Consider the following 22,513-nt stretch of genomic DNA (forward strand, 5'->3'; position numbering starts at 1 on the left):
AGTCTGGGAAACAATGAGAAGAACTCTACAGAACTATAAATTACAACTATTTTAATTAACTTATGAACATTGGCCCTCACTGAATCATTATTGTGGTGCCTTGAAATATGAGTTGAATTCATTTTGTGAATGTGCTTTTAACTCAAAACACATTTCAAATGATCCTTTCCTATTGAAATGAATGGAAAGGCCAATAATTCGTTCAAGCATCCCAATAAAACTCACCTAAAAATGTTCTGATGTATTTTTATTTAATTTTTTTAAATAAGGAAATTTCATAAAAATATATAGTGATGACAAATAAAAATAATTAAAACAGATCACGCCTTAGCCACCTGGGGTTAGTATATTACACATATACAGTATATAACACTGCCACATACATGTTATTTGTTAGCCTGCGTGTTAGCACTAAGCTAGCAGATTCTAGCTCAATGTAAAACTTTTCAGTTTGACAGCAAACCTCAACTGGGCGTGGCGGTTAACAGCTGGAAGCCTCTTTTTGTTGTTGTATTGTGGCCATTGGAGTGTTTGAGTGTACTGAATATTGACGATATTCACAGAGTGGTGAGAGGCAAAAATCATTTTGAGATTTCGATTCAGGTTTTTGAGTCAGATTCACACAAGAAATAACTTCATGTTTTTAATAATAACTGTCAGGCAAACCCATATGACCATTACAATGCAGACATGTATTCTTACAGTACACAACAGAACTCACCTGACCACTAAGCAGTCGGACATTCATCGTCATTAAGATTGTTTCTGACTTGGAGTTGACAAATGTAGTGTGGATTTAACTCGTATCAAACACAAGTGTTTCTTCTCAATTAGCTAGCAAATTCTAAAGACTTTGATAGAAACAGTAGAGTAGAAAAAAAAACAAAATTTTCCTGATTTGATCTTAAATTCCTGTCAAGGTTTAAGATGTACAATATATTGCTTTCAGGTGCTAAAACGTAAGGTCCCAAATGCCTCTTGGAGAAAAAAAACAACATTCATCACTTCTGCAGTGGCTTGTTTCCATCGCCGGCCTCGTCTACAATTGGACTTAAAGAAGAAAAGAGATGGTGGTTGAGAGCTGCCATGGAGCAAAAAAGAAAAAAGATGAACTATCACAAAGCTAGGACCAACTTAGATGAGCCCCCCCCCTACAAAAATCCTCCATTTCTCAGTCAAGTGTCCTTTTCGCTTCCTATAATGGCAGCTAAACACAGAATGAACTCAAGTGAACTCGCCGAGAGAACACACAAGCCAGGAAAATGACACCAGGATGTACATGGAGAGGAGTCGGAAAAGTGACATTTTAGCAAAAAATAATCTAAAATAAAAATCTGAACCAGATGCAACACAGTCTGGACTTCTCTTTCAAGTAAGCTGGCCCACTTTGGGAAGAGTTGATCCCCTTCATGTCGTACGTAAAGCTACAAAATAAAACAGCTCTAGGGATTAAAAAAAGAAAAAGAAATCCTGTGTTGCACTGCGTGCAATTTAAAACACAGTTTCTGGTATGTGTGCCTGCTCAGTTCTCACACTCGATACAAATGAGCTTTTTTTTTTCTTTCTTTCTTTTTTATTACTCTTAAATGCAAACCCGCCACTGGATGTTCAGCAGGACCTCATCGAACCCGCACGCACAGTCTGCTGGTCCCACAAGCGGACTTGACCTGTAGCTTCATTTATGAAAAGGTTTCTTTGAGGACACAAGAAAAGGAGTTTTGAAACACAGTGGCTAATTACCTCTTGCCAAGTGTTAACTAGTGTTTGAAAGGATTGATTCATATGACTTTGTAAAACAAGACTATTTTTCATTTTATTATGAAGGACTATTAGAGCCAGAGTGCAGACAAAAACAATGTCAAATTAAAAAGGGGGTGGGTGGAAGACATCCAGTTATCAGAATAAAGCTCAAGTAATTGTAGTAATCTAACAACAACAAAAAATAAGTCAAATTTGAGAAGCTAACAAATGAATGTCAAAATTCCCACATGGACCTAAATGCAACATTTTGAGACCAGCAGCCGCTGTCTATGTTTAGAGACCTGCCATATATTCAACCTTTTTTTTTTTAATCGCGCTTGTCCTCATTCGGGTCACGGGTGAGCTGGAGCCCATAACTTCAGGAGAACTGAAATTTACTTGCTACAATTGTATGGTTTTATTATTTGTCTGGAGTGTGACCCTAATAGTCCTTTGTACATTTTGTTGGTAATCTGAATCAAATCAGTCTTTTCGCTAAATAATGGTTCCCCCCAGTTGCAGAATCAAATGTGGTACAATCCAACATGGATGAACACAAATTCTCACTCAGTTTCAGTAAACCTTGGCGGAGGTTCGTGCTACTCCGGTTAGGACATTTTTCAGTTGATGTTTTGTTTACAAAATGTTCCCGGTAGCCACGGCAACCCCGACATGGAATACCCCCCCCCCCCCACTCTCTCTCTCTCTCTCCTTACAGACATTGAAGCAATGACGCGCTACCACATAGGCCTGACTAGGTTTCGCATCCAACTTTTTTAACACGTCACATTCGGTGATTGCTGTGTTCGCCGGGAACGTAATAATGTAAACCTCAGCCCCCTATTGCTATTATCAAGTGAGTGTTAGGTGGGTGCGAAACGATTTCATAAACGCAGCTCAGGCTCACAGCGAGAAGTCCCTAAGCAGACCTCTGGGTGTAGAAGAGAATGTAGGCCTGAGTGTTGCAAACTTCCTCCACACTGCAAACCTTCATCTCCGAATCGTTGCAGTGGACCCAGAAACCTGAGGAGCACACAAAAGCCAGTCAGATTCTGATTGGACGTGGCGTCTGCGAAAGCGCTTCCGTCCGGCGTCCTCACCTCCTTCGGTGTTGTAGCAGTATGCGGTGTAGTGCCCTGAGCCAAAGCCTTTGCCGTGATGCATCACCACGGCCGACAGGTCGTAGGTGTAGCCCCCTCTGTGGACAGAGTGACCTGAGCCCGTGCAGCAGTAGGGTTTGATGTTCAGGACCTGGTCGAAGGCCACGTGGACGCCGATTTTCTCCCGGTGGTTCCTCCCCGACCACCTGCCCGCGCAACACAGGGCTTGTTATTGTCGCCGTTACTAAGTCAAGGTAGCGCGTGAAGTTAATTGAAGACTCAAAATTGTCAATCGATGTGAACGGTTGTTTGTCTAGATGTGCTCTGTAATTATAAAGTGTTTAGATAATTCACTTTTTAGAAAGTAATCCACAAGAAGGATTTCAAGCAAATTCACACTTCTTAGTTGGTCAGAAAAATTACACTGGGGACATTTTTGGGTGTGGAATCCCAAACTTACCGGTAGCTAAATTTTTCTCTATCCTGTCAATTTTTTATTTTTATTTTTTACTATAGAGCCGTTTTCTAAAAAAAAAAGAAAAAAAGAGTAAATAAATAAAATACTGTACTCGACAGATACAGTATATGCTTGTTCTATTAAAAAATATATATATACAGACATACAATGAAATATGTTTATTTATAACTAAGCAGATAATAAATGGATGATACGGCTACTATTTCTTAATTCCTATGCTATCTTTCGTTTGTAGATATTGGGAGCAGCACACACCTCTCAATTGTCTCAATTGTGACTGCAAATACATGTAGCTGTGGATGAGTCCACTCGTATAATCAGCTCTTCTTACTACAGTCTTTCTACAGCTAATCAGTGGAATTTTGCTTATCTGGAGGTTAAGCTGTGGAGGGGGGAAAAAATTGACACGATAGAAAAAACAGTGACTGCAATTTTGGAATTAGCATGCCAATTTTAGTTTTAATCATCATAAAAATCTAACAACAGATTTTTTTGTTCACCAGTGTTGCTAAATTATTATTTTTTTTGTCTTTTGTTAGTATAATTAAGCTGTCAGAAAATTGTAACCGATTTCAAAAGGAGGACAAATTATATACATCTAAATTATGTCACTCAACCTTTTGTAAAAATTGAACAAAAGTGATGGGGACGGGGTGTTGGTTATGTTTACCTTGGGCCCCAAATGACTAAATACGGCCCTGCTCAGAGTCACTAATGTCAATGTCCGGGAGATCATTGGACGGTCTTACATGTCAATCATTGCAGCTCACCACTGATTGGTCAAAATGTCACTCATTGATCTCCACGAAAGATTACGCGTTCTTAAAAGGTTGAATACATCACAGTGGAATACAAAAGGACTTGCCTGAAGCGCTTGAGGTGCAGCCGTAGAACCTGAGGTAAACGGTAGATCAGAAGCTGCTTATGGGCTTCTGAAAGAACTAAAGGCTTGTGGGATGTTTTCCTCCTCCTCTCTGAAAAAAATCACATGAAAACAAGATCATGACAAACTGATGAGAGGGATGGCAAAAATACAAAGCAGTACAAAAAAAAAAAAAATCACAAAAGCCTGACTTCAATTTCTATTCAATCCACAAGATAATCTCAAACATTAACCATATCGCTGAAAGCCTTAAATCCTTAACATTGCAAGTGCTTGGACCTGCAGTTAAATCCAGCCTAAACAACAATGACATTGGTTATTGTTGCACTCACTGTTGCAGTGGTTGCAGGCATAAATGCTGCCTTCGAGCGCCTCCATCTCGGTGAACTTGGACAGCATTTCGGTGAGGGTGCAGCTGCGCTGGTAGGCGGTGGAGCCTTTGTTGACGCTGTGGTAGCGCTCGGGAAACTCCAAAGACAAGTCCCAGAATGGCTCCACTGTGTTTGACTTGTGCTTGCAGGACAGACAAGTCACCTGCAAACGAGCACGGATAAGAGAGCTTGCTTTTAGTCATGAAATGCAACCCAGTCAGGCTTTTTGCGAAGACATGGAAAACAACACAAGCAGTCACCTAATAACGGTTTGTGGTGTCTAACTTGTGAGAATGACTAAGGTGCACCCAACCCCTTTATTAGGCCTCACTTTTATTACACGATGGATATATTGCAGGACACTTAATTGGGTACATCTGCACAATCGGTTGAGATCCAATCAGTGGCGGGCTGAGCAATTGGTACTTCCCGAGTACGCCACTTCCATTATCCAGGGCAGTTGAGAATCAATATTTATCACACTCACAGAGATGCTGACTATTAAATGTATTCATTTGTACAGATTGTAACTCGTGTGTTTTGCTCTGACCAACCAATCGGAGGACAGAAAAATGCTGACAAGGAAAATCTGAAATTTAGCAGAAAAGGCCCATTGTTATTATAGTTTTAAGTTAGGGCTGCACAATATAACCGAAAAAAATATCAATATCGCGATATTGGACTATGCAATATGCATATCGCAAAGACATGCAATAAGTTTCATACGGAATTTTATGCTTATACACTCTAAACACAATTGGGTCAAAAGTAACCCCATTATTATTATTTTTAAGAGTGATGTGCACCGCCTTCCAACACTCTGAAAACAGTTGGGTCCTAAAAAAAAAAAAAGACCCATAGTTGGGTTATTTTTGACCCAACTCTTTTTAGAGTGATGTGCATGGCCATTCAACACTCTAAAAACAGTTGGGCCAAAAATAACCCAACTTTGGGTCAGAAATGGACTGATCCTCTACTTGGGTCATTTTGTATAAAACAAGCCAGTCAAATTGACCCATAAAAAAATGGTGGATCGGTCCATTTTTGATCCATAATTGGGTTACTTTTGACCCAACAGTTTTTAAAGTGAATAGTTTAATTAATTAACTAAGATCATATTGAGTTTGCTTATTTTGCTGCATGAAAACGTAATTATTTTATTAGATGATAAAAATGGCATTTCTAAATGTTAAATATCTCAATAATAACAATATCGCTACATTCAGCAACTATATCGAATATCCAATATCGTGCAGCCCTATTTAAGTTACATGGGCTAGCAATAGTGATTCCAAAGGTTTTGAGCAGATTAGCTTGACATGGCTACACAAAAGGGTGAAATATGATTGGATTACATTCATATTTTGTACACATAAGGGAAACAGGACAGTCAAACAATAACGAAATGCAGAGAATAGACTGTTGGAGGTAAAAAAATAATAAAAAATTCATGAAGAAAAAGAAGGAATTTAAGTTGCAATTGTAAATGTGGGTCATAGCTTCTGACCCCAGTTTCACTGTGACTTACTGCAACTCGACAGTGCTGCAAACACTACAACCACAAAAAATAATATCGCTGGCGTCTGGCGGAATCGTCACTTTCCACGGCACGTTAGTTCAACCATTAACATGACATCATCAAAGAACACAACCCATTTTCAACGCTTTAGATCAAGGTGAAAAATTTGTAAAAAAAACGAACAAATCAAAAACACCCACACGTGTAGCGCAACCAATAGTAGACTTTCTTTTTAATATAAAATTTACCAAATCGTGACAAAGGAGGTTTTCGTCCAATGCCAGCGATATTGTAAAATGATACTTTTAAAATTGGATGTTGTTATCTGAAATAAATGGAGGTTTGATGGGCCTCTTAAGATGCTGCTTTTTGTTTAAGAACTTTCCTTTCCTATCAAAGTGAGATGAACCGGAATTCCTTGGAGGAAATGTTGTGCAAATGATAACAATGCTTAAAATGTTTATGAAAAGTGCATTGATGTACATTCATAATCATAATCATTTACGGAAGTAATATTTAAAACAATAGACCAACGACAAAGTTTACAGACTATGCGAATATTCTTGAGAATACAGAAGAAAAAAAACAAGCAATGAATCATTAAGATATAGTTATGCTACAAAACTGTTAATAAACAAAGCCATAATAGTTATTTTTGTCGCTCGTGATTTGCACCATTAGAAAATAAAATGCCAGCTCAATTTAAAGTGGTAGTCAAGTCAAAAATTGTCCCCACTAGTCCAAACATGGAATTCTAAATAATATTGCGTTTTGGGAATATAAATTAAGCAGCAAAATCCACCTGTTTTTATCCATCTGAGGGGGCGGCCATTTTGCCACTTGCTGTCAACTGAAAATGACATGACAAAATGGCTGCCCGAGATGGATAAAAACGGCTGGATTTTTGAGGGGGGCGGCCATTTTTCCACGTGCTGCCAACTGAAAATGACATGGCAAAATAATAATATGGCGTTTGTGGAATAAAAATTCAGCAGCAAAAATCCACCCCCGCCGGCCATTTTTCCACCTACTCTCGACTTAAAATGGCCGCCCAGGGTGGATTTTGCTGCTTAATTCATATCCCGCAAACGCAATAATATTAATCAGAATGTCGTGTTTAGACTAGCGGGGGCTATATTGTATAGAAAGATTATAAGGAACGCTGTATTTATTTCAATTTGACCTTTTATGCGATTCTCCCTTTTGCCTGAAATAAATACGAGCAGCACCGTTTTCCTACATTCAAAAGGAAGCCCCATTTTCATCTCAGCTTGACCCAATGACCTTTTCCCATTAAAGTAAAAGGAAATGTGGCAAAAAAGTTAGCAAATGTGACTTTCCAAAGAAGCTCACTGCCTTGCGCACGCCTCCACACTCACCTGACTGAGTAGCTGGCCGTGAAAGATGGTGTTCAGCACCTTGAGCACTTGTTTGGAGAGCTTCCTCTTGGTGATGGGGATGACGATCCGGCGTTTGGACGCCTCCGTGTCCAGCTCCTGCTGCACCTTGTCCAGCAGCTCGCACAGGAACTCCTGCGCGTCCTGCTGGTCGTAGCCGCGGAACGCCGGGATGAGGTTCCACACGGAATGCAGCATGGCAAAGGGGGACACCAAAGACCAGCGGCCCGACCACATGACCCTGAAAAGTGTATGCAACTCATGGCACAGAGACATCTGCTGGCGGGTGGAGCAACGGGTCTCCTTGGGTTGGACCAACTCGGCGGTCTGCGGGGCGGGCGGGGCGCTTTCCTTTTTCCCCGCCGCCAGATTTCCCACCCGTCCCAGAGGGCATGAGGTCAGCGGCGTGTTCCCGCTGCCGACCACGCTTCCGGCTACCGCCTTCGCCCCCTGCGAGTTGCTCTTGGCCAGCAGCTCCTCGGTCTCACACAGGTCCAAAGTGAGAAAGCACTCCCTGAATTTCTGCAGGTGACTCAGCACTTGCAGGATGGAGTTCATGTAGCAAGTGTTCCCCAGGTTGCGCAGTCCGGTGACCCCCGGAGCGAGCCGTCGGCGGCTCGCCGAGTGGGCCGAGTAGTACCGCCTCAGTTTTGCGGCCCTGCCGTTGGGCGGGGTCTTTCGTGACAAGGCGAGGAGAGAAGGCTTCTTGGGAGGCGCGGGAGGAGGCGGCAGGCGTTCCGGAGGGTCTCGAAACTTACAAGGAATGAGCGTGATGGTCGAACGTGGCGCTTGAGTGAGAAGCCGAGCGCTCTTTCTGGGGGGGGCGCTGACCAGCTCTTCCAGCAGCCTCCTTTTCACCTCCTTCTTCTGTCTTCTCGCCTCCTCCAGCTTCTCTTGGCGCTCCGTCTGCAGCTCTTGATGGCTGCTGGTCCACCTCTGAAGCATCTTGGCCAGGAGGGTTTTCCTCCTGTGACGCAACGCCAGCTGCATGAGAGGCTGCGGCCCGCTCTCCCCGTACGCCCGCCAGGCCGAGGAGCGCAGCGAGCGCGTCCCGGAGCTGCGGACGGTGGAGAGGGCCCCTCGGAGGAGCTTGAGGTCTCCCTCCGCGTTGTCATTGAGTACATAGTCTCCGCAGGCGAAGCAGAAGACGTCCAGCTCCCGCACCTCCATAGCCAGCGGGTGCTGGCACTCCTGGAAGTGTTTGAGCGAGTGCTCCTCCATGAAGCGTCCGCACGCCACGTGGGAGCACTTGAGGCAGGCCCAAAGCGAATCGGTGGTGCTGCAGTCCACGCAGTGCCATTTCTGCGGATTGAGGATGGAGTGGTCGTGGCCCAGGCGAAGGCGCACCACGTGCTTACAGCGATCCATCTCTCCGCATGCACATGGGGGGCCCCTCAGTGGTAGGACGCACGTCCTCTGGTTGAGCAGCAAGTCATTCTGCAGGTTGCAATCACACGATTGGATTAGGTCAGTGGTTGGCAAATTTCTACACCTCGTACAGGGTTCAGCAACTTTTACTGTCAAAAGAGCCATTTGAGGCCAAATAAAGCACAAAAAATCTGACTGAGGCCGCAAAATGAATATTGTGATGAACAAAACTGTGTGTTAGTGTTTGTTTTAATGTACTGAGAGCCCAAGAGTTCATTAGAGCTGCATCATAACAGAAAAATATCCAACATCCAATTCATTTTGTTCCACCTTTCGTCAAGTCAAGTTTATTTATATAGCCCGCAATCACACAAGAGTCTCAAAGGGCTTCACGTGCCCTCAGTTGACAAATATCAACAACGTCCCCTAATCGAACCACAAGAGGGCAAGGAAAAACTTTTTTTTTTACTTAAAAAAACATTGTCTTTCGTTGCTGGATTTTTGTTGCAGTAATTTTTCATACTTCATTTTTTATTTTATTTTTTATTTTTAGACTTTTCTGCCTTCCTGTCAAATTTCTGACATTCTTAGCAATTTTATGGACATATGTTAATTTTCTGCCTCTCTTCTTCCTTTTTTGGACATTTTATGGCTATTTTTTGACATTTTTCCACCTTTTGTGCTATCAATTTTTATTGGCATTTTTGTGGTCATTTTATGGTAATTTGGGGGATTCCTTATCGACATTTTATAATTACTTCCTCTGCCATTATTTTTTTAAATCAATTTTCTGACTTTTTTGGGGGCCCTTCCAAATACATTTTAAGGTCTTTTTCTGCCTTTGTTTTTGGATGTTTTATGGTTGCTTTTTGAACATCTTGTCTTCTGTCTTTTTTTAAATTAAATTCTCAGACATTTTTTTTTGCAATTTCATGGACATTTTATGGTAATTTTCTGATTTTCTTTTCCTTTTTGGACATTATATGGTAAAATTTTTGACATTTTTAGGCACGTTTTTAAACTTTCATCTCTCTTTTTCTAACAAATTAAAAAATTGGACTGACATTTTTTTCCATATTTATTCAGATTTTAAATTAAATAATATCTTATCTAAAAAAATAAATAAATAAACATGAAAAAAAAAAATCATTTCCACAAAAAAAATTTAAGAGGCCCTCAGAGAGTCACAGAAGAGGGAATAAAGAGCCGCATGTGGCTCCAGAGCCACAGGTTGCAGACCCCTGACCTAGTATCACGTAAAAAATAAGTAATTCTAAAGGTTACTTTTTGAACATTTTGTGTTCTGCAATTTCATAGACATTTTATGGTAATTTTCTGCTTTTCCTCTTCCTTTTTGGACATTATGTGGTCACTTTTTGGACATTTTTAGGCAATTAAAAAAAAAACCCTTTAATCTACCTTTCGTCTCTCTTTTTCTAACAAATATATATATTTTTTATATTTATTTATTAGTTTTTTATTTAATCATTAATTTATTTAAAGAAATTGTTATAAAACAAAAACAAAAATAAACATGTAAAAAAATATATAATTTCCACTATTTTTTGGGGGGGGGGGGGAGATCACAGGGAGCCACAAGAGAGGGACTCAAGAGCCACAGGTTGCAGACCCCTGACCTAGTATCACCTCAAAAATAATTAGCTCTCCAAGGAGTAAGACTTATTAGTATACTGTGTAAATATAAGAGAAAAAAAACGTATGTTTCAAATGTAATGCACATACAAGTTTAAGAAAACACTAGCCAAATATATATTTTTTTAAACAAGCAAATGTATTGAATATAAAAGCTAAATACAACTGAACTGTATTTGGGCAGTGATTTCCGTACAGAGCGAATACACATACTGGTAAATACATGGCTCCCATATATACGTTTACATTTAAAGGGGAAGTCAACCCATCTTTAAGATAATATGTTCTATGCGTCTTCACTAAAGTAAACAAACATGGCATTGTGATTATTATTGCGTTTGTGGAATACGAATTAACCAGGAAAATCCGCCTGTTTGTATCCATCTGAGTGGGCGGCCATTTTGCCACTTGCCGTCGATTGAAAATGACATCACAGTTCGACCAATCGTGGCTCACCTGTCTTCCGAGTTTGGTCATGTGACATTCACAAGCTGAGTCGTAAAGGGTTGTTCCCTGAGCCCTGAGCATACTGCGATGTAATTTACACTCGACAGCTAGTGGCAAAATGGCCGCCGCCAGTCTTGACTCTAAAGTTGCACAGTTTCCCCAAAATGTGGTCAAATTACAAGAACTTTTTCTGTTGCTAAAAGACCTTATATGGGTTGTATAGACTAGCCAAATAATCAACTTCACTACGCCACAATGATGTTTACAGTAGTGCTTGATGTCGCCAGGTTAATGTCTTCGCCGTGCGAGAAGAGGCAGAGCTGCTTACAGCAACAAATGAGTGCGCAGAACAAAATGAGTCCGTCACCTTAATTAATTTAAATTAAATTCTATTTCTGAATGTGCAGCTTTGCTAAGAGAGGGAGAACCAGTAAAGCGGACAAAGCCCAGCTCGAGCAGGATCTTTTTCTGCCTGCACTACCAGGCAATTACTCCGCCGCACATAAAGATGTTCTTGATTATGCATACAAACATCAATTTCCTATACCGCTTATCCTCATTAGGGCGGCGAATGCGCCGGAGAAATGCTGCAAACTCCAACTGGCTGTTTCAATTGACCAAGTCAGAAAGTGATTGCGCAGTTAAATAACCGACTTGAATGGAACAAGAAGAAGATACCAGAAGGTTAATCAACCTACTTTCTGAGCTTAGATTCTTACTAATGTGCTTCAAGATGCCGGTGCTCTTCTGCCAGTCTCAAACTAATTAAGGCCAGAAATCGCTGCTCGAACTACGCCATCGTGGACAATCGTTCACATTCTCTCCGTGGTACCCTCAAGCAGCAGAGGAGCCTCGTTATCCAACGGGCTTATTCAGCTTTGCGGCCAGAAACAACCATTTAGAACCATCATCTCTTATACCATCAACTATTCATTTATGTGCCGTTATACATGTTACATATGTACAATCAATGTTATGCATATTAACATTCTGTACATTCTATACAGTACCTCTTAATTTGTAGTCATATCAACAACATATTGAGTGTCGTATGATTCATTACTGTATCATTATATACCGCTGTAGTGTCACTAATATTTTACTTCACACTTTGCACATTGTACAAATTGTCAAATTTTACTGCAGCATCTACTTATCTATCTATCTATCCATCCATCTAGTGAACACTGCAACTCTTTGGAGGCTCTTAAATTGGAAAAATATGGATTTTAAGTGTACATAGAGTAAAACAGAAGATCTTCTTACTGTACAAATAGTTGGCTTGGTCAGATTTCAGGCAAAACATCACCGAGTTTGAAGAGAACAGCAACGTTCCGTATCATCCATCTCCACTGTCGTCAGCAGCACCCACTGGAACATTCTGAGGTAGATACAAATCAAAAGTGAGTAGGCGTTATAGAACTTGAAATGAACTTGAAATGCACACAAAGTTAAAAGGTGTGCATTGCATTCAAGCCCCTGAAACCCCCCCGTCCGTCAAATACATGTCACGCTTGCTGTTGGATTGTCTGTGTTCTCCGGGAATCTTGAGTTTAATCTGTGTGCCTTGAGCTGGATTTGAAGAAACTATTTGGAACTCATGCGGCTTATCATGTGACCACTTTAAGGTTCACATTAGCGGCGCTGTTGTATAAAGTGCACAGCAATTCTACTTTTTAAAAGAACAGTTTGGACTTCTTCAGCAAGGAGGAACAGTAATTGAGGGGAAAAAAATGACAGAAATGAAATTTATGAAGAACAATCTCTTTTCAAATACTTTTGTTTTTTTTAAGGAGCAATCTAAAACATTCCATTTAACAGTCCTTATGATACTTTTGTTAACTGGATGATGCAAATGAGATAATTGCTTTCCTATACAAAGGCAGATAAAAAACACTTGATGCACCGCAGTTTGGACGCTATCAAATACTTTGGCTCCATATTTCAGTTATACAAATGATAATCGAAACAGCCTTGGTGATGCTTTTGTGCATCTTAAAATATTGTTTTGATTATGTTTGAAGATACTATTCTGGTAACCTTGGAACAGATTGTAGTCAAAAACGCTTCATGTTGTTATTTCCATGCAAACAAGATGGAAATAGAAAGCTTAATTTTGATGACTGGTCACGAAATGTGCTTAGGGTTCTTTTGGGTCGGTATTTAAAGCACTTAATCACATCTGTTCAGCTCGACACCGATATGTTGACTTTATAATACAATGCCATTAGAAGAAGAAAAAAATAAGGATTACGTGGACCGCGGTCGCTAATCGTTCTGTAACAGTACTGCGTGTTATCTGATTGCCCACACGTCTGCCGTGGTTGTTTTAATCCCGATTGTTCGAGCGGTTCCTTCCAGCCGGCTCGTAAACGCCATGCTAGGCTACCTCACCGCCTCCACCTCCGCGGCGAGGCAGAACAAAGGGGCGTGAAGAAGAAGAGCCCCTCTCCCTCTCTTCCCGAGAACATCCAGCAACTTTGTTGAGGCAACGCGGCCACCAAGTTAGCTCGCGCTCGCTCCATGCTAACCTGGCGGAGCGGACGCCGCGGTGCCGCTAGCCTGCAGCGGTGGCGGCGGCGGCGGCGTCTCTCGGGGCACTTTGTCGGAGATCAACGCGAGGCGCCGAGTCGCTAGTTTGTTGTTAGAACGTGGAAGTGTAGTTCGCGTTGCCTCCGTGTTAATTGAAGTTGACCTAGCTGCTGTTGACGGTCGCCGACGCAGATTTGACCGCTTAGCTAACGCACTGCGCCGCAAAGCGAGCGCAAACTCCCCGCTGACATCCACAGCGGACAGCAACGCTTTGTTCGTTAATTACGAGTAAAGCATTGTGATAACGGGAATGTAGCGGAGGTAACGTTACCATCGCCAGAACGCATCCATCCGGCACACCAGAGAGGAATAAGAAGAAAAAAAAATCTGCTTGTTGTCCTCACTCAGATTGAACAACCCAACTCTCAATGCGAGCCCGGACCCCGCCGCTCTCATTGGACCGAGGCTGAGTAGCAGCCGGTCTCTCATTGGCCGAGTGGCGGAACAACAGGCAGCAGGATGGACCGTCCGTCCGTCTACCCACCCACCGAGGCCACATGGAACAATAACCGAGGCTCGGAACCCCAAACTGGGCGAGGAGGAGCTTGACCTCGGTGTCACCACTGTGGTGTTGCTTGTGTTCATTTCATGACACGTTTTTTTAGATCTGCTCATTCAAGCTGCAACATTCTGGGGTCTGATAATTCTATGAGGAAAAAAGCCTCAAACGACCATTGATTACAGTGAAGACTGGATGTTTTTTGATCAGTACTTGTTCGTAGTTCAATAAAAGGCCATTTGACACAGACACACCATGCAGTTAAAAACAAAGAAACAAAACACATAAGAGGATTTGTTTCAAAAGCACAAAACATTTCTTTCACAAATGTTAACTATCCAATTTAGGTACAGGTAGACCTATATATACCAGGGGTCAGCAACCTTTACTGTCAAAAGAGCCATTTCAGACCAAATAACAAAAAAAAAAATCTGTCTGGAGCTGCATAACCTTATCAACATTGCAAAACAGTATGGAGGTATTGTGGTAATTTTTTGCCTCTCTTCTTCATTTTTGGGGAGATTTTATGGCTATATTTGACAATATTTTTTGCTACCAATTTCCTATATTTTGGGCAATTTTGTGGACATTTTATGGTAATTTGGGGGATTTCTCCTTTTAGTTTTTGGACATTTTATAGTTACATTTTGAAGGTTTTTCTTTTCTGCCTTTTTTTTTTATATAATACATTTTCAGATTTTTTGGGGGGCAATTCCAAAGACATTTTGTTATAATTTTCTGCCTTTCTTTTGTTTTGGGACATTTTATGGTAACTTTTTGAAAGTCTTTTCTGTCTTAAAAAATAAACTTTCTGACTTGGATATTTTTGCTCTTTTTCTTGTATTTTTTGGGACATTTTATGGCCACATTGGACATTTTTAGGTGTTAAACAAAACTGTTTTCATCTACCTTTTGTCTCATTTTCTGACAATTTACATATTTGGACTCTGACATTTTTTTTAATATTTGGATTTTAAAAAATCTAAATCATTAATTCAAAGAATATTTTATCAGAATTTTTTTAATATATACATTAATTTCTTCTATATATATATATATATATATATTTTTTTTTAGATACCCACCAGGAGCTACAGGAGAGGGACACAAAAGCCATATGTGTTTCTAGAGCCGCAGGTTGCAAACCCCCTGACCTATACACACCCTCATATCTTAAAAAAGCTTATCTTTAGGGTAAGTGTAAAATGAGAGATGCACATGTACCACTTTTTTGTTGTTGAAATTTAAGTACTCCTCAATACCAAGCATCAATTCTTGGTAATGCCATTACTTCATTACTTGGCAATTGTTATGAAAATGTATTTTATTCTCATGAAAACTGTTCAAAATCACTCACTTTTCTTGAATATGGCAAACACATTACTCAAATATAACACTTTTTAGGCACAACTTGTCATTATTGACATTTTATCATCCAAATACATGTTTTTGGAAGACTTGCCACATTTCACTTAAATGCATTGTAGCTGTTGTAAGAGAACTTCAACATAAGCAATGATTGGGTGGAGAGTCCAGTTTCTTTGCTGCAGTTTCATGATGGGAGCGTGGCTGCTGCTTAGCTATAGTATACAGTAAATGGTACATATCTTGTTTAGTGTCTTATGCGTGAACACTGTAAAAAGATGAATACACAAATAATTTTGATTTTGTCCTTCACCAGTCTTTTTTTTTTATACAAGATATACCAATCAAAGGGTTTATACATGATGTTTAGGCTCCAGCAATGAAAATAAAAGTCCAGGCTTTCTTAGATGCCAAGATAGCATCTTGATCCACAAGACCATAATTGATGAACATTATTATTAGGTAAAAAAAACAACAACAAAAACAACACCCGAAGAGGGCAATGTAATGACAAATTCAACGCACATTACTCCCTTGAATTTGCAGTTTACGCAACTTGTTGAACAACTCCAGGTACTGTGTCATGGTGTCACCGCAGTCAGCCGGTGCAAAAATGCCTTCAGGCTTGGCAGCAAATACAGATGGCAGCTCTGGGACGCTGGGGCCCAGGAATGACTGCATGAACTCCTTCATTAAATTCCAGCAGTCCCCTGGAACCACACAGGGACAATATTCCACCTGCAGAGAGTGAGTACAGTTACAACAAAGTGAGGTGGGGGATTTTTTTCCTTCTTTTTTTCTAACACTGGCAGTGTGCGCATACTTCTACTGATATTCCTCTTGCACTTGAGCTCATGGTCACCGTGCCAACTTTGATCAGGAAGTCACAATAGCGGTATCGCGACCCCCGACACTCCACTTTGTGGCCCTTGGCATTCTGGAAGTGGCTCTTTAGCTTCACCATGAGAACGTCAAAGTTGGCATCTGCTACCAAGCAGGGCCCATTCTCAAACAGGGCCAGACAACTTAAAGGGGTTTCTGAGTTGTGCATCACGTATAAGAGCTTGGAAGGCTGACCTGGAACACAAAGTTAACACTTGATATTGCTATTGTTTTATATTCAGTATAATGATGATTTTACTTTTCTTAGGACTTAAGAGAGCAACAAATCACATTTGCTAAGTTGTAACCGATGCCACACACTAAAGGCAGTAGAACCATGTGAAGAAAATTATACTTTTACACCAATGTAGACAGACAACAGCCATGATAAGACAAATGTTGTGAATGCAAAAATTCTATGTGCATTAAATGATTAAAGGCAGACTTTTCTAATAGCTATTAACCTTTAAAGCAGTTATAATGCTGAAAATTTAAGTCCCCCCCAATTGGATAGATTAATTAGATAAAAAGTAGTAAATGCACCCTTCATGAATATTACAACAAAGATATTGGATTGAAACGTGCAGCTAAACGGAATAACAGTGTTAAGTATTACCACTGACAGTCCCAGTCGCATGGTACGTCTCACAGTCGACACAGAAGCTGCCCTGTTTCACAGCTCCCAGCTGCTCTAGTTTCTTGTGCACCATGTCCACAGTCTGCTGCACACTCTTCCCCTCTGCCACCGGCACCTGGCATACACTGCGCCACAAACATTGTTTTACACTCAACAAATCAGATCAGTCAGTGATTCACAACGACAATGCCACGACACATTTGTGTGCCACCAGAGATCATCAGGTGTAACATGAACAATTATCCAGTTTCACTTGACCTGGCTGAAAATATTTTTTACTACAAATAAAGCATGGCGTTTCATCCATCTGTGCCAGTGATGTATCGTGAAAGTAGAACAATTAAATCCTTTCCCACTAGATGGCAGGAGGTACATAACTTGTGTATCCGCCTAATCCTATTCATACAACAGAATAAATCGTGTCAAGGATACCCCCGTAGATTTGTGAGTAAATTGAGACGAGCTAATGATTATTTCAATATGGAACAAAATATTGTATTCCATTTTAGTTTAGTCGTGTACCGTGACATTTCCTCATGTTAAATATGTGCCTTGGCTCAATAAACTAGGTTGGTAATCACTGCATAGCAACGTTCGTGTATGGACAAAGTGATGCTGTGGAATAAAGATAATTTAGAATGCTTATAAAAAGGTGTGTTAGCACGCAATATGTTTAATAAGTGATCATTCCAACCGCACAAGGATGTAATAAAAATATAAAACCTCACCAAGTGACCCCCATTATTATTATTATTGGTCGCCGGATGCCGAGTTCGTTCGTACCACGTTGAATACTTCCGGGTGGATTTCTTCTTCGTCTTGTTGTTTATTGGCGGTCTTCCGGTTTAATAATTAAATAAAAGTCAAAAAAATAAATAAACTTATGTATACTAAAACTAAAACATAATTGAAGATAATGCTTTTTTAAATTCCATACGAATTATATAATTCCACGCGACAGAAGACAAAAGTGTATTGAGGATGTGACGTAAGGTGACGTTACTTCCTTTCTGAGACACTTGCACGTGTTTAGCTAACTTCTGTTTACACTGTTTAGACGATTTATACATTAGTTAACACACACGAACGAGTATATGAACTTTATTGTTACAGACTAAACAAACTGCAGTCATGCCGAAAGTGAAAACATCTAAAGGAGGAGGTGACAAGCGAGGACAGTCGGACACGCTGGTTGACCAGATGCTACAGGCCGACACGGTTCGAAGCAAAGGCCGAGTGAAGCTTCGGGACGAGCGGATTGAGGACGAAGACAATTACGTGGATGAACGTCTGTCCAGGAAGATTTTGCAACAGGCCAGGATTCAACAAGAGGAACTCCAGAACGAATATGGCTTGGTCCCAAAGAAGAAAGCACCCGTCACTGTTCTCGGTAAGACGGCCATTTACGTCTCCCGACTGGCTGCAAGAAGTAAAAAAATAGTAGAATGAATACAAAGGTACAGATAGATGCCTCGTGTGTGAAGCTCTTTACTAAATACCGTTTTGAAGTTCCCTATAAAAGTTGCGTTTATTATTTTAATGATTCTGTATCTGATCATTTGTATGTTATTTGATTTTGATTGTGTACCACGTTGTCTACGTCTGGAGTTTGGACCCTGAGTTTGTAAATAAAGCTGATTGGTTATTTAATATGGCAATGTGCAACCCCCCCCCCCCCAAATAATGTTCACCGTAAGGAAAGTTTTAACACAGCAAGTGTTGTCAACAGAAAAAAAGCAGAATGCTTCAAGTTTTGGCATGTTTATGGTCTGTATGTGCTTTGCATAGAAATATTTACTGTAATTGTGACTAGGTTATTGACAGACTCCGGCATGTTCTGTCAGGCGTATCTCAAGGATTTACAACAATGTTTTTTTTTCTTTTCTTGAAATTATTTTTCAGGTTCCTCGTCTCAGGATGCCGATTCAGATGAGGAATGGCCAGCGCTTGGAGCAACTATTGGTAAGAGTGACGCCAACGCTGTGTGTGACCCCGACGTTGTGGTCGACCCCGATGACGAGAAAGCCATTGAGATGTTCATGAATAAGAACCCCCCAATGAGGCAAGGCTTATGCACAATCTTGACTTTGAATGGACATAATCATACACAAATAAATATTTGTGTTTTCTTTTAATTTTGTCTTTCAGGCGAACTCTAGCAGACATTATAATGGAGAAGATAACAGAAAAACAGACAGAAGTGGGAACTGTGATGTCAGAAGTGTCTGGCTGTCCAATGCAACAACTTGACCCCAGGATAGTAGAAGTGTACAGAGGTGTCAATAAGGTTAATTGTCTTAAAATTAGACACTTTCACACACTTTCCCCAATAAATATAGTCAAAAGAAATAATGAAGGAATTTAGAATGTATTCCCATTCTAGTGCCTTTAGCAGACTGAAGGGATTCCAACCACAATTCAAATGTGTGTTTGCGTTTCTTTCGCTTCAGGTCCTGTCAAAATATCGTAGTGGAAAGTTGCCAAAGGCTTTCAAAATAGTACCAGCGCTTTCAAACTGGGAGCAGATCCTCTATTTGACTGAGCCTGAGAGCTGGACGGCAGCTGCCATGTATCAAGCAACAAGGTCAGTTCCCTGCGTGACATGAATGAGGATTTGACCAGAATGACAATTGACATGTTTGTGTACATTTATTTGCTTTTGTTGCAGAATCTTCTCCTCCAATCTGAAAGAGCGTATGGCCCAGAGATTTTACAACTTGGTGTTGTTGCCCAGAGTTCGGGATGATATTGCCGAGTACAAGAAACTCAACTTTCATCTTTATAGTGCTCTAAAGAAGGCCTTGTTCAAACCAGGGGCCTGGTTTAAAGGTGAGATGTTTGAAGACAGACTAATGACCAAAAAAAAGCTATGTTTTATTGACACTGTCAGAGGTATTCATTTCATGTTTATTATTGTGGTTGTACTTTGCAGTGGTGTACTCCGCTGAACTAATTAACAGTTATTTCTTTATTATTTTGTCTAGCTAAGTGATGTTACTAAAACATTAGTATTAATAAGTCTGCGTCCAGCCTGGTGCAGTCATGATAATAAACATGTTGTTAAATTCATCACTCTGAAAGTTTCAATCAAAAGTAAGCCTCTTTTAAAGGCTGTTTTTTGACAGCTGTAGCTACCTTAGTGATCATTGCGTATATGTATTTAATTGTAATTGAGTGAAAACATGTATGTTAATTTTTTTTAAACAATTTTGGTCATTTACATAATTCTTTATATTTTAAAAGTTGTTGGAAAAAATACATATTACAAATGAAGTTCCTTTAATATTGCCACTGTAGTTCAACCAAAAAATTAACTGTCACCAATTGTTAATATCACATAATTTAATATTTTGGATTTTTCACTGTGACCCACATTTTGGAAGCGTCATTGTGTAATATGGCCACTAGGTGGTAGTGTTGCATAAAAAAAACATTTACTGATTAATAAGCTTCAATTGAATATTTCAGTCATGGAAAGATAGTTACTAAAAAATAACTAACAATAGGTACTCATAAACACACTTGCTGGTAAGTTATTAATTATTATTATGTTGAAGAAATGTATACATGCAGAAATGAATGCAAAATATATTTTACATTTGTTTTAATTGTATGCAAAAATTTATGACATTAATACTTTGACTCAATTACATTCAATAGTCCATGCGTTTCAATATTAGTAATTTAATGTAAACAGCCCCAGAATACAGTCGTCTTTCATAACTACACTAACTATGCAAAATCAATCTCTATATAAAATGAGGACAGATGTGTCATGTTAACCGTGGGAAAAAACATTAAGTATTAATCATAGCATGATCCTCTATCTATTTGCCCTGAGTTCTATAACCTTATCCACACTTTACAAATTGGAACCATGCTATTTTACATGGACGTTGACCCAGCCGTTGGAATTTATTGCCATTGTATACAAGATATGTACTTAGCATTTTATAACCTTAAAAAAAAACCCACATTATTCACATAATCAAAGTCATATTTCAGGAATGTATGTCAATCATATGACTTATTAAAATACAGTATAATGCCTTGAGAGTCAAATCTGTACTCACTCAAACCAAACAAATGTGAATTAATGTGGTTGATGCAACAAACAAAAAAAGAAATTGTCATAGAGATACACTGTACGAAAACTTTATAAAGTGTATTTAAATCTTTTCTTTTGTCTCACAGGTATACTCTTACCTCTGTGTGAATCTGGGACATGCACTCTCAGAGAGGCAATCATCATCGGAAGCATCCTCACCAAGTGTTCTATTCCTGTGCTCCACTCCAGGTAAGCGTCCCTTGAGACAAATGCCGTTGTTTGGTCCATAAATGTCCTTCTACTGTGTCAGCTACGGTATCACATGACACAGTATTACACAATCCTCACTTCTGTCGACTCGAATGAACCTAAAATGAATCAAAATAGCTTTAAAGGTGAAAATGTTGTAGTTTTTAGTGTTTCTGTTTCTGCTGGGTCGTTTTGGTGATGAAGGTAATTATGGGCCATCGGACCACCGTTATGTTATAAAATGCTAAATTGTTTACCCACCCTTAACAAATATATATATTATTTAAATTAAAACAGTTCCCAGGTGTCTTTAATAAAAAATGGCTCTTAACAATAACTTCAGGTGCATTTTACTTAGCAGTACCACTGTAAGGTTTTAATTTCGAAATGAGCACATTGCACTAGGTGGGGTCAGTTAGAATGTGGTACAAGATTGTATAATATACTCTTTTTTTTTTTTTTTTTTTACCTTTCAGCGCCACGATGCTCAAATTGGCAGAGATGGAGTACAACGGTGCCAACAGCATTTTCCTGCGTCTGTTGCTCGACAAGAAATACGCCCTGCCTTTCCGTGTGCTAGATGCCTTGGTGGCTCACTTCCTGTCTTTCCGTAGCGAACAGCGAGTGCTTCCTGTGCTCTGGCATCAGAGCTTACTCACGCTAGCGCAGCGCTACAAGCCTGACCTGGCCTCCGAACAGAAGACGGCGCTGCTGGAACTGCTCAAGATACAAACCCATCCTCAGATCTCGGCAGAGATTCGCAGAGAACTTCAGAATTCGGAGTCACGGGATATCGAAATTGGGATCCCCGCTACGATTGATATGGACTGAGAATTGTTTGTTTCTGAATGAAAACGTTATGGTTTATTTAGCGCACGGATTGTGTAAAAAAAACAAAAACTGTTTGATATTTAAGAAGCACATCAGTGCTAATGTATGTCGTCAACCACGGACGCTTTTCTCCACATTTGCAGTGTCTGCACAGACATGTTGTAAAGCAGTGCTCATGACTACAATGAAAAGCAATTTGTATTAAAAGCAAACTTGAGTCCTTAAAATTAGGAATGTAGCTCACCTTATTTCTCTCCTGTGTATGTTTAACCATTTTTAAAGATAAAACTATACCCATGTGAGGAGTGTATTGGGTGCAATTGAGACAGTCATCCATTTTTGATCATGCTTATCCTCATTGTGGATCCGAGTGACCCTGGACTGGTTGGCAGCCAGTTCCTGGGCACATAACCATATTCAGCAAAACATTCACTGACACTTGCTCTCTTCATAT

The 22,513-nt window shown here is 40.0% G+C and overlaps 3 protein-coding genes across 6 annotated transcripts; 1 reads left to right on the plus strand and 2 right to left on the minus strand.

The window, feature by feature from the left end:
• Nucleotides 1-232: 232 nt before the first annotated feature.
• Nucleotides 233-14,030, minus strand: usp49 (ubiquitin specific peptidase 49). Of its 4 annotated transcripts, XM_086086690.1 has the most exons (9): nucleotides 13,820-14,030; nucleotides 12,223-12,337; nucleotides 7,471-8,925; nucleotides 4,534-4,735; nucleotides 4,184-4,292; nucleotides 2,841-3,046; nucleotides 2,670-2,763; nucleotides 1,216-1,223; nucleotides 233-1,081 (listed from the first exon to the last, which is right to left on the minus strand). In XM_086086690.1, exons 3-9 carry the CDS (start codon nucleotides 8,854-8,856, stop codon nucleotides 1,002-1,004), a joined length of 2,085 nt encoding a protein of 694 aa, XP_085942816.1. In that variant the 5' UTR covers nucleotides 8,857-8,925; nucleotides 12,223-12,337; nucleotides 13,820-14,030; the 3' UTR covers nucleotides 233-1,001. The 4 variants fall into 4 exon arrangements, with proteins under 4 accessions (XP_085942816.1, XP_085942813.1, XP_085942814.1 ...); XM_086086687.1 differs by having other exon boundaries at nucleotides 233-2,763; nucleotides 13,820-14,022; XM_086086688.1 differs by lacking the exon at nucleotides 13,820-14,030 and adding an exon at nucleotides 13,488-13,742 and having other exon boundaries at nucleotides 233-2,763.
• A 1,329-nt stretch (nucleotides 14,031-15,359) lies between these two features.
• On the minus strand, nucleotides 15,360-17,755 carry med20 (mediator complex subunit 20). The gene is made up of 4 exons (XM_086088034.1): nucleotides 17,660-17,755; nucleotides 16,911-17,056; nucleotides 16,236-16,489; nucleotides 15,360-16,150 (listed from the first exon to the last, which is right to left on the minus strand). The coding sequence occupies exons 1-4, from the start codon at nucleotides 17,671-17,673 to the stop codon at nucleotides 15,929-15,931; spliced, it is 636 nt and encodes a 211-aa protein (XP_085944160.1). The 5' UTR covers nucleotides 17,674-17,755; the 3' UTR covers nucleotides 15,360-15,928.
• Nucleotides 17,756-17,924: 169 nt separating this feature from the next.
• Nucleotides 17,925-22,289, plus strand: bysl (bystin-like). Its single transcript, XM_086088035.1, has 7 exons — nucleotides 17,925-18,321; nucleotides 18,834-18,993; nucleotides 19,080-19,218; nucleotides 19,382-19,515; nucleotides 19,600-19,760; nucleotides 21,126-21,228; nucleotides 21,705-22,289. The coding sequence occupies exons 1-7, from the start codon at nucleotides 18,063-18,065 to the stop codon at nucleotides 22,057-22,059; spliced, it is 1,311 nt and encodes a 436-aa protein (XP_085944161.1). The 5' UTR covers nucleotides 17,925-18,062; the 3' UTR covers nucleotides 22,060-22,289.
• Nucleotides 22,290-22,513: the final 224 nt, after the last annotated feature.

This window comes from Leptonotus elevatus, chromosome 10 (genome assembly GCF_054856555.1).
Source record: "Leptonotus elevatus isolate MCC_2025b chromosome 10, RoL_Lele_1.0, whole genome shotgun sequence".
NCBI lineage: Eukaryota > Metazoa > Chordata > Actinopteri > Syngnathiformes > Syngnathidae > Leptonotus > Leptonotus elevatus.

Bases quoted from the DNA above. Each gene is read 5' to 3' on its own strand.
- usp49 (XM_086086690.1), bottom strand. From the start codon at position 8,856: ATGGATCGCTGTAAGCACGTGGTGCGCCTTCGCCTGGGCCACGACCAC. The intron at 4,736-7,470 runs GTGAGTGTGGAG...GCTCGTTTGCAG, and splicing joins ACGGCCAGCTACTCAGTCAG to GTGACTTGTCTGTCCTGCAA. The intron at 4,293-4,533 runs GTGAGTGCAACA...GATTTTTTTCAG, and splicing joins TGCCTGCAACCACTGCAACA to AGAGGAGGAGGAAAACATCC.
- med20 (XM_086088034.1), bottom strand. The intron at 16,490-16,910 runs GTAATACTTAAC...TTTGTGTTCCAG, and splicing joins TGCGACTGGGACTGTCAGTG to GTCAGCCTTCCAAGCTCTTA. The intron at 16,151-16,235 runs GTATGCGCACAC...CACTCTCTGCAG, and splicing joins CAAGAGGAATATCAGTAGAA to GTGGAATATTGTCCCTGTGT.
- bysl (XM_086088035.1), top strand. From the start codon at position 18,063: ATGCCGAAAGTGAAAACATCTAAAGGAGGAGGTGACAAGCGAGGACAG. The intron at 19,761-21,125 runs GTGAGATGTTTG...TTTGTCTCACAG, and splicing joins ACCAGGGGCCTGGTTTAAAG to GTATACTCTTACCTCTGTGT. The intron at 21,229-21,704 runs GTAAGCGTCCCT...TTTACCTTTCAG, and splicing joins ATTCCTGTGCTCCACTCCAG to CGCCACGATGCTCAAATTGG.